Below are 11,495 nucleotides of genomic sequence, written 5' to 3'. Positions count from 1 at the left end.
CAAGCTCTGTCATTGCAGTCAGCGGGTGTTGCAGTGCTTCAGTCCAAAAGAAGTGAAATAAAAAGCGCCCATCCATAAACAAAGTGTCTCACACGGCTCCGGGGGGTGAACAAAGGCCTCCTGTAGCGAATTGATGCGTTTTTGTAAGAAAAATATCCATATTCAAAACGTAATAATCACTTTAATCTAGCTTGCGCTCACTGTTGTAAATGGAAGCCGTTCCGGGCGTATGACGTATGAATTGCAACACCCGCTGACTGCAATGATAGAGCTTGAAATAGCCAGGACCATTTTTTATATAACTCCGACTGGATTCGTCTGAAAGAAGAAAGTCATATACACCTAGGATGGCTCTGGGGTGAGTAAAACTTTTCATTTTTTGGTGAACTAACCCTTTAATAGTGTATTTCGCGTAAAAATATTCCTGCTTTATTCATGCAATATTACGCCTTTAATCTACTAATTAAACAATTAAATTTTTGCAACATTAATCCTAGATTATTCTCAGTCTTGGATTAATCTTATATTCATATAACAGCTGTTGTAAATAGAGCGCACTCCTGCTTAAATTTCTCCATTTATTCTTTGATAAATGAAGGAAGGATAGGGAAAGTTAGTGACTCCAAATCAGAAGAGATGTTCATCGATGAACTTGATCCCCTCCTTAATCGGTGAGTTTATACATATTTTTACTAATCTTTATTAACAACAAAGAGAGGCACAAGTTAATGTTCGTTTTCTATTTTGTGTTTGACCTTTCCTTGCATCTTCATGATTCAGCCGACTCAGCCAATCTTCAGACGTGTCCAAACACCTGGCTCGCAGTTTTTTGAATGGCTCTTTTCAAAATCAGTCCCGCAGACAACTATAACAGTATGTGCCCAGATGTCAGGGAGGAAAGAAGAAGCCGTGTTATTTTTACCTTTCAATGGTGATCTACAGTACATGGATCTGCTGAGATGGACTATTGGAGGATTTCACACATCTACAGACTACTTTTATGACCACCTGTAATACAATCAACAAAAATTGCGGTACAAACATTCATTGTTACCTAATTGTTCTATTTCATCTTTAAGACTTCTTGCACATTTTATCTCATTTGTGAATGATTTCTTGCTAATGAAGTTCGCTTGATTCCTTGAGGGTAAGTGGACTGCTGTAATTGATCTCTGTTTGGTAATGCAGAAGCTGATGTCCATGTTAACTGACTTGTCATGCTTGTTGCCACAAGCTAAATTAGAGTTTGCTAGAGGCGCTTGATGCATGATTTTTAAACAATAGCAGTGGTTTGGCTTTTATCGCTTGTTTGTCTGCCAATGCATTGTTTGTACAGTACAGTAGTTCTTGTGTTAAAATAGAATTTTTGTAATTAATTTGCTACCAATTAGTGGTTGTATCCAGCTGTGCAAACTAACACATTTATTAACACTTTAGGCATGAAATAATAAGCTTGTTGGAAAAATGACATTAAATAAAATAAAAATGAAAAGTTTATTTTGAGATTTCACAGTCATTTCAAACATTTATAAGCATGTGAACTATATTGAAATGTAAATTTCATTAAATTAGCATGAAAAGATAACTGCTTTTAAATTATTTTTAATGCCTGAATTATCTTATGAAGAGGTAGCATCTCTCCCTCAGTAGAATGAAGTTAAGATCCCATACAGTGTGCATTGGCATCCCATCATGCTTTGCGTTTCTGTGTTTTGGTTTTGCCGCTGGTCTTTGCCGCAGATGATTTCTTCAGACTCACCTCCACTGGGTAATGATCACTGATGTCCAGGGCCTGCCGTAGATTAATCATATTAATATATTATTTTCTAATCTGTATTCGAACCTCACATTTATAAAAAAAAAAAATTAGACTTATGTAATTAATATACCCACAGTTTCATCTGAAAGTTTGTAGGCTTCCTGGAAGTTGAAAGGTTTTGCAGATCTTGGAACAATAGCTTTTAACATGTCGTCCTTATACACCACAATCCTAGAAAAAATATTTGCCATCAACATTTTCCAAAGCTTGACTGGCAGACTGACCTGTCCTTTTAGGGTATGTTTACACAACAACAATGTACCAAAACTAAAAAAAAATTGTCCTTTGCATTTTTGAAGACTTTTGTGTACAATTTTCACAATTTTGTGTTCTTGAAGTTTACATTAAGTTCATTACAGTATTGTTTTCATGCACAATACTGTGCATGAACATGCACTTTGAAACCCGTTTTCAAAAGTTTGCACTTTCAGGCCCCCAAAATGCAGTTGTCCTGTAAATAAATGGCCAAAAAAATGTTTTGCATTTTTAGTTGAAAACCCTCGCCCTCTAAGGCTTCTAGTTAAATCTAAGCAATGGTTTGCTTATCTTTTAATTAATAGTAATTATTTCACATTCATAGTCTAAAACAGTGTCTACACCGAATGTGAGTTGCAGGACGCTATTCGACAAAAGTCCATAGAACTTAATATAATCAGTCATTCTGTCTACACAATGATGCCCTGTTCTATATCCAAAGTACTCCAGGCTCTTGCGCTACTCCTGACAACAGACAATATAACTTTAGTCAGGGTAGCTCAATGTTTAGTTGCTGACAGGAATGAAAAGGACACTGTGAGGGACAGAAATCCAGTGTGTTCAATGGATTGTACTGTTATTTAACAACATACCAATTGTTCAGCTGACGAAATGTCTTTTCAGAAAAGAAACGTTCAGTGGACAAAAAATTCATTAAAAAAGATTTCTAGGAACTTTATACAATGCGTGCTATTGTACAGACTGTAGGCCAGATTTACTAAACAGTGCAAATTAGCGTGAGAGCACAATCCCATAAAAGCGCTGATGGGAATGGAAAGTTCTGCGGGTGACAGACAATGGGCAAATTAAAGAACACAGACGCAGCCAGCGCATTTCCAGAATGACCAACACAATCTACCAAGAGCAGAGCAAATTAGCATAGAGTTGCAGACAAACTGTGCAGATGATAAAAGGCACAAAATAGGTAAAGACATGCTTTTTTGGGGCGTTAAATAATGGCGCAAATATGAATAAACTACCTACCACAAACATGCATAGGCCTACTACATACAACATACAAACAAAATAAACTTGTATAATTTATGTAAAGGGATAGTTCACTGAAAAATTAAAATTCTGTCATTACCCTGATATCACACTTACATCACGGAGAGGTCTATTTGACGTCTGCAAGACGTATTTTTTACGTATTATTTCAAGTGTTTGCTCATCTGCAATACGTCTACGGGACATTTCCTATCAGATGTCAAATAGATGTTTATTAGATGTCTTTAAGATGTTTATGATTTAGAATGTATGTAAAACTGACATCTAAAAGACGTCTGTCAGATGTTTGTTCACAGCAGATGCTTTCCAGATCAAGTGATCTTTAACAGACGTCTTGCAGACGTACGTGTGCTATCTGGGTAATTGCTCACCCATATGTCGTTCCAAACCCCTAAGACCTTCGTTCATACGATATTTTTGATGAAATCTGAGAGCTGAGAACTACCACGTTCAAGGCCCAGAAAGGTAGTAAGGACATCATTAAAATAGTCCATGTGATATTGGTGGTTAAACTTTAAATTTATGAAGCTACGAGAATACTTTGTTGTGGAGACTGGCAGGAAAAGAAGAAATTGTTGAATAAAGTCAGTATTTTTGTTTTCTCTGTACATAAAAAGTATTCTCCTAGCTTCATAAAATTGAGGTTGAACCACTGATGTCACTGGACTATTTTAACGATGTCCTTACAACGTTTCTCGGCCTTGACCAAGGTAGTTCCCTTGCTGTCTGAGGGTCAGAAAGCTCTCGAATTTCATCAAAATCATCTTAATATTAGGGATGTAAGGATTAACCGCGAGCCGGTTGAAAATCGATTCAAATATGCGACGAACGGTTTAAATCGGGAACAAATCGCGATACAATTGGGGTAGGAGTTTATATGAATGTTTTTCTGAGGGGAACTGACTGTCTTTAGAAAAGTTTAGATGGCATTTTCTTTTCATCTTGCCTCTGAACGATGCATATTAAAGTAGTGTTTATAAGTGCAAGCTCTGCTTTGTTTACAGCGGTAACCCAGGAAACACTATATCATTGCTGTTCATAAGCGCCACCTGCTGGCAGAGAGTGAATCTGCGTCTCATTCAGCTCGTTTCGTTCAGATATGTTTATGTAAAGTTTCACAAAACTAAAGTCAGACCATTCTGTTTTTGCTTCAGATTTCGAAATTATACAGTCTAATTTAGATTAAAATCTGCTCATGCTGCATGTATGGATCGTGGATCGTGATTGAAATGCAGTGGCTTCATCTCATTTTAAATGGAAAGAGCACAGACAAAGCGTTAGTTTGTTTTATATGAAGAGATTTCTTTTATTTGTGTAACTTATTTTGATTTGGGGTTTGTTTTAAAATTTCAATTTAGTTTTGTTATATTTCAATTTCATAAAGAAACGTGCAAAAAAAGTAATCTGATTACGTAACTCGCGTTACTTGTAATGCGTTACCCCCAACACTGGCAGCATTTACTGCATAATTTGTCTTCAGTCTCATTTTGTTAAAAAAAATCACGAGAAAATCGAATCGTGAATCAAATCATGAGTTGAGTGAATCGTTACATCCCTACTTAATATGTGTTCCGAAGATGAACAAAGGTCTAACGGGTTTGGAACAACATGAGGGTGAGTAATGAATGACAGAATTTTTTTGGGTGAACTATCCCTTTAAAATACTCTCTTCCCATATATGTTGTGACTGGAAAGGGAAACTCCGACAAATGCATACGCAATAAAGTCAGCCTTATTCATCACTAATGTTAATCCTGACTGTGCAAGCTGTTAGTAAATCTGGCCCTGTAAGTCTATCCTTCACAGCCTCGCATTTTCAATATGGTGCCTACTCCCTGTCTACACTGTGTGTGTGTGTGAGTTTTGTCACATCGCACCATGCCTCAGCAGTTTGAGGCTGTCTACCGTGAACACATCAAAGTGGAAGATCTGAATCCATTTGTAGCACTGGTTAGTAGTGCATGAGTGTGAACGACATCAGAAATAAATTGGGAGTCTATTTGCTGTTGTTGGATCAGGCAGCAGATGAAAGGTGAGTACATTTATATTTCTTCACCTCACCTGTCGTAGGTGTGGTCGTTGGACTGGATAACTGTGGTGTCCACATCGTCCCCAATCAGCCAGTGGAAATTGGGATCACTGCGGATCCTGATGGTCTTCATCTTCTTCTTGGAGACATAGGCACCGTCCGCATTGAAGTCACCAAGGATCATGACGTTCTGTAAGACAGTTAGAGCTTTCTCTCAAACTCTAATCAATGTTTGGCCAAACTAGAGCTCACTTGTGTATTTTAGCTGGGCAAAAATGTATCTCCACTTTAGATAAACTAAGGTAAATCCACTCAATTCCTGTGAATGTGCACATTCACACATTCGGCAGATGCTTTATCCAAAACAAAGAGAACTATAGATTTCCTCTGGAGTGTGTTGTGGTTGTATAGGTGTAAACTCACATCCGTTTTCCATATATCCATGACATGCCGAAAGACGTCGTATAGTTCATCCAGTTCCTTCTGTGAGTCTTTGGGCTTTGTGTGAACAGGGATCAACACCAAATCTTTTAGCACTGAAAGAGACAAAAATGATTATAATTGACCTCATGTAGTCAACCTCCTGAAACAATTATGGTTGTGTAGGAACATGCAATTACAATGAACGAATGAATAATGACTTCAGTTTTGGTCAGTTTCTCAAATAAGTTGTATAGGCCACTTTTATGGTGGTTTTACATCTTTTGAGGAAGTTTCAGTTCCCATTCATCATAATGTTGAAAGCTCCAAATCCCATTGAATAGAAGAAGACAGGACAACATGAGGGTGAGTAAATGAACCCAGACTTTTCATTTTGGGTGAAGTATGTCATGTTATCACTGAAGACTTTTTAGTCTAGAAATGGTGCAGAAATTGAATGCACTGGTCCAAGGTTTAACAGAGGCTGGTTACCTGTGTGTTTACAGTGGAAACGCAAGATGAAGGGCTCTCGAGAGAAAGCGTCCTCGTCACCCACTTGATTGTCTTCGTATTGGTACGTGTCGACCAGTTCGGCCTCATCTTTTCTATTAGAAATGAGCAACAAAAAAACATTTGTTTTCAACATGTATGACTATTTATAATTAAACATCTAATTTCATTAAGGGAAAAGGAAGATGTATCAAATGCTACAAAATTTTATTACACTAATTTTCTACATGTTGTACCTGTAGAAACAGACAAACTGTTCCTTATAAAGAGTCCGTCCCAGCCTGGAGCTTCCCACCATAGTGAAGGGACGTTTCTTATTAGCTCTGTGGGAAAAAAACCCATTAAATTTGGGCTGAGTTTAGGCTTTTGTGCTATACTGTAAAAAATGACCGTGAACTTAACGGTAAATTCCCCTACTATATACGGTGAAAAACTGTATTGGACATTACATGTATTGGACATAAATTTTACGGTAGTATACCGTTTTTGTAAGTGAAAAAGACCGTATAATTTACAGTGAATAACCGTAAATTGACATTCCCAGAATTCCCTGCTTTACATTTCAAATTTGATGTTTTTTTTTTTTAAATAACTATGTTTCTTTTTAGTTTTTTCTTATCAGTTTTGTATATTAGGGTTGTGTGTTACACCTAATGTTGTTAAATTAATGTTTATTGTATTATTTAAGTTTCGTGTGTGTTACCATGATGGTGTTTAGCGTTTGTGTGAATGGCACTGTGCACCTTCTATATATGTTATTATTTAAAAGCTGCTTGTGATGGGCTTTGGTTCATCATGTGACTTTCTCATCACCACCTGCATTTGGTGGTTATCAGTGTATTACAAAGGTGCAAAACAGATTTCAGTACTTCAATAGGTTGGTATATTAACATTATATCAGTTAATGAAATTACGGTATTTTACTGTAAATTTAAGTTAAAACCGTAAAACCTAAAACGTTGCTACCGTAGTTTTTATGGTAAAATTCCGGCAACCACAGCTGCCGTTTTTTTACCGTAAATTTTACGGAATTTTTTTTACAGTGTACATATGGTGAAGAGAATCTCTGAAGGTTCATACAGACCTGGTGCTGTTGAGCTCCTGGAGAAATTTGGCTATAGATTTGCCCGATTTGTCCACCACCTCAAGAAGAATGATTATACTGTACCGAGAGAAGATCTAGGAAAGAGTGTTGTGGTCTGTTTTAATAATACTTCTGAGCTTTTACTATGCGATTTTCTTAAACACTCAGATTATAAACTCACCTTAATGAGATATTTTACAATATTTTGGTCTGACAGCTTGCTTGGACCCATACGTCTGATGTTAAAAGATGCGATCTTCATGGTGTCGGCCTTAAGAAAGTGAAAACCATCACAAAGTTATACGAGTTTCACGACAACAACACTTCAGACTGGCTTCATGTTTTCAGGTCTGTTCGGTACATCATGCAAACTTATAATCAGAGGAATTTCTATACCATTTTCCTGTTGTAAATCGCCGAAGGAAGTTTAACAGACAATTCAAGTATGCATTGTTCGTACACAGGAAACCCTTGTAGTTTATAAAGAGCTGACATGTCAGATTATGCAGCACCACAGCAGATCCGGTAGAGACAGTAAGAAAACCACAGTGAGTTTCATTTTGAAAGTTCAAAAACAAAATGTACTCAAAACAACACAAAGTTTTAATTAAATAAATTCATCTAAGAATTGAAAGAAGCTCCAATGCGCCAGTATGAAGTGAAAACACTATTAACACTTTCAAGAATCATCTTCGATATTGTTTAAATGTAAAAAAAAAGAAAACTGTTATATATATATATGTTATTATATATAAATTAAATGTTTTATGTATTTACATGTATTTTTCTAGAAGTAAACATATAAATAATCAGCTCTTACCGAAGCTTTTGTTTACTCTGAAGTCTCGTTTTCCTGTGTTGTCCGTTAGGCAGCTAGTAAATAATGCATGTCTGCTCATTTGAAAACAGGCCGTGCCTACTTCCTGTTTTAAATCAGATAGGGTTTCTGTCGCACAGATGTCTCGTAAAAATGGAGAAGTAGAGGCCTCACTGATCAATAACAGACCTTCTCTTCGGTAGTGTCATTTCTATAGTAATTTATAGCAGGCTTGACTGGAGGTAACCGCATAGCCATGGGTTTAAAGACCAACTGAGTTGACTGTCAAAAACAAGAGCCTTTTTGATTGAATTTGCATTTGTGAAACCTCACCCATCAGGATACCAGGATAATAGTGCAGTTCAGACTCAAACCTGCTGGAGCACCTGATGCACTTTATTTTTTAAAATATGTCAAAATGTCACTAGCTTTTACTTCAAACAAGTTCATTCCTAATGAATTTGACCTTGGTTTCCCAGAATGCAATAACTTGGTGGCAATTTACTATATTTAAAAAATGAAATAGTTTCATGTAATTTTGCTATCTATCTATCTGTCTATCTATCTATATCTATCTATCTATTGAAGTGGTGGACTCTGCACTCTAAAAAATGCTGGGTTGTTTCAACCCAACTTTGGGTCAAATATGGACTAACCCAACTTTTGGGTTAAAAATTTAATGTAAAAATTTAACCCAACGGTTGGGTTAGTCCATATTTGACCCCAAAGTTGGGTTGAAACAACCCAGCATTTTTTAGAGTGTGGAATCCACTGCCACTTCAATAAATATCCTTTCGAGTGGTTTGTTGTTAATTAATATTATTCTTCAAAATATTAAATGAGTTGAAGGACTCCACCATGTGAAACTTGAATAGTATAGAAATACATGTCTTCTCACTTGAATGTGCTCTCTCCTTGGTTTGAGAAAAGCACCCAACACATTAAAACATACATTTACTCTTCGGACTTTCTATGACAGTTTAGGTCACAAAGGTCATTAGGCGTCTCATTTGCATGACCAATTTACAATTAAAGTATATAAATTATATTTTTCGTCTTTAAACATTATGAAATAGTGAACAATATTGTCTGAAACTTCTAGCTGACAAAAAGTACTTCATACGTATCTGGATGTTTGGGAAAGTTCCTGATTAGAGCTTGGGTTTGAACAACCCAGCCTTGAAGAAGCTGCGTATTCTCTATGTGTGTGTGTGTTGGTATCTGTCTGTGCAGTCCCAGTCTCCGGGGGCATTCATAGCGGCACTTAGGGTGGAATGCTGGACGTCTTCCAACACCCTGATGCATTGGGTGGCAGATATATGTCTTGGGAGTGAGACATTGTGTGTGAACTCTAATCTCATTTTTCTACAATTGAACCAATCAGTATTCTTTTTACCCAAGTAATGACATTGGTGACCTCTGTTGGAGTTAAATTGCATGATGTATTGAGATTGTAAGAAACTGTCGCCTGCCCTGACCCAGATTCCACTCCACAATAGATGTTTGATCATGCTCATTTCCCAAAATGGCTTAAATATTATAGAGAAGAAGAAAGTTAACAGTTAGGTTGTTTCTGAACCATTTGGGATGATCACATCCTGAGCAAATGGTGATCAATTGTAGAATGGGAGCGGGTGTGGGACACTGAGAACTATCTCAGACAAAGGGGTGTCAGAACTTAATTAACACACAGACTACAGCTGTTACATCAGGAGCAACTTCATTTACATGAAGAGTAGTAAACTGGTTCATTCCGACTCCGTTGAACCCAAGGTACTACATGTAGATTGTCACTGCTATGCTGCAATAAACATCTTCATCCTCATCATTTTTTCTTTCAAGATTGTACGCAGAGCGGCCTACGGACTCCTCGCGAGTGTTGAAGCTGGCTTCTGCTGATGAAACTGCAAACTATTTTCTTCAGTAAATTTTCCTTCAATTAATTGCATCTCCGACTCCTGGTCTTCATCATGGTTCCTCGGTCTTAACTGTAAACTCCCTTACACTATCAAAACCTGAATAAACGTTTTCCGCCATTTCCAGACATTATTCCTAGAATGCAATATTCTGATGGCAATCTACTGGATTTAATAAATGTACAGAGAGAAGATCTGCAAGGAAGTAAATATCTAAACCTGAATTGGACCTTGATTTCCCAGAATGCAAATTTCTAAAAAAATTAAATTAAAGTGCTATACATAATTTTACTATACATTTACATAACTGATCTATCTATCTATCTATCTATCTATTGAAACCTACCCGAGTAAACATTTCCCGCCATTTTTCTGACATAATTTTTTTGTTGTTGTTCTTTAAATTCCTCGAATCCTCTGAACTTGTTGCAGCTGTAATGTTGTTTTTGGCTCACCGGTCTTTACTGTAGTCATATTTCACTTCGCTATGGAGGCACAGACTGCATTTCAAATGCACAAACACACCTGGATTGTCTGAACATGAATTCCATCTCAACGACAGTTATGAGCAGAAAGGACCTAATATAACATCTATGTAGAGAAATATTTAACCTTATGTTATAATTTAACCAATATCCACTTTGACTAATGTCCAGGACAAAGTCTCCTTTATCTTCTACCTTCATCCGCAGAATTTGTAATTCAGTTTCTATGTATTTCCAAAAAAATAAGCACACTGCATCCTTAAGGCAGCAGCTTCCTGTTACACCTAACTGATGCAAACAAGCTCTTTTGATTTTTTCTTACTTTACAGGTTTACATGGTGCTCAAAAACTGAAATATCTCCTTCTGTCCAACCTGCCAATTATTTCTCCACCTTTCAGTGCAACTTGAAATGCTTTGTGGCTGTAATGAGGATGATTGTATTGTCTGAACTCACCTGTTCGCTTCAGCATTCCACTTCCGAGTCAATGTTTGCCCAGAGGGAGGAACTCTTTTGTTGTTTCGAGGGATGTCCAAGTTGGGGCTGGGCCAAATCTCTCGACAGGTTCCTGTGTCTAGCCAATCAGGTTACAGGTGTCCAATATAAGTAATGCAGCTGATTTTAGGAATCTCTACAATCTTTTTTTTTTCAGTGCATCTTTGGACCAGTGCTCGGGTAAGTTACATTTAGTTCTTGTAGTCCTTCAATCTTAATTTGTACCATTTTTCTAAGAGTGTAATAAATAGTTTCAAGTATCCAGACAATGTAATCTCAGCATGAATGTAATCATGTAATCATCTCAGCAGTCTAAGCTCATTTAAATTCAAAATAAATATTTGTGGTAAGTTAAGTTTTGTTCTTGGACTCTTTAAATCTTTATCTTAATTTTTTAGATTTTTTTAAATAGTTTTATAAGTGTCCAGACAGCATCTGAGAAGGTTCTTGTGTTTTTACATTCCTGCCAGGTTATTTTTTCTTGATTTAAAAAAAAACACACACACACAACTGGAAATCATGTAAATGAAGCCCCTAAACAGGTCTCTGCATGTTTGGTGTTGAATGAGGTGGAATGTTTAAACACTTTGTATAAGTCCATGACTTTGGATTTAAACTACAGCCATTGTCACAAATAAGGTTTCGGGTGGTTGGTGTC

General features: G+C 36.8%; 1 protein-coding gene across 3 annotated transcripts; it reads right to left on the bottom strand.

The window, feature by feature from the left end:
* Window positions 1-1,490: 1,490 nt before the first annotated feature.
* On the bottom strand, window positions 1,491-10,858 carry LOC107712178 (deoxyribonuclease gamma-like). Of its 3 annotated transcripts, XM_016517334.1 has the most exons (10): window positions 10,799-10,857; window positions 7,946-8,086; window positions 7,307-7,396; window positions 7,126-7,220; window positions 6,278-6,364; window positions 6,024-6,136; window positions 5,535-5,647; window positions 5,144-5,301; window positions 1,894-1,990; window positions 1,491-1,792 (listed from the first exon to the last, which is right to left on the bottom strand). In XM_016517334.1, exons 3-10 carry the CDS (start codon window positions 7,385-7,387, stop codon window positions 1,691-1,693), a joined length of 846 nt encoding a protein of 281 aa, XP_016372820.1. In that variant the 5' UTR covers window positions 7,388-7,396; window positions 7,946-8,086; window positions 10,799-10,857; the 3' UTR covers window positions 1,491-1,690. The 3 variants fall into 3 exon arrangements, with proteins under 3 accessions (XP_016372820.1, XP_016372821.1, XP_016372819.1); XM_016517335.1 differs by lacking the exon at window positions 7,946-8,086 and having other exon boundaries at window positions 10,799-10,858; XM_016517333.1 differs by lacking the exons at window positions 7,946-8,086; window positions 10,799-10,857 and adding an exon at window positions 7,522-7,634.
* Between the last annotated feature and the right edge of the window lie 637 nt (window positions 10,859-11,495).

Source organism: Sinocyclocheilus rhinocerous, unplaced genomic scaffold (assembly GCF_001515625.1).
Source record: "Sinocyclocheilus rhinocerous isolate Xijiao unplaced genomic scaffold, SAMN03320098_v1.1 scaffold748, whole genome shotgun sequence".
In the NCBI taxonomy this organism is placed as follows: Eukaryota; Metazoa; Chordata; class Actinopteri; order Cypriniformes; family Cyprinidae; genus Sinocyclocheilus; species Sinocyclocheilus rhinocerous.
The sequence above is the reverse complement of the archived record's forward strand: the minus strand, read 5'-3'. Positions and strand labels throughout refer to the sequence as shown.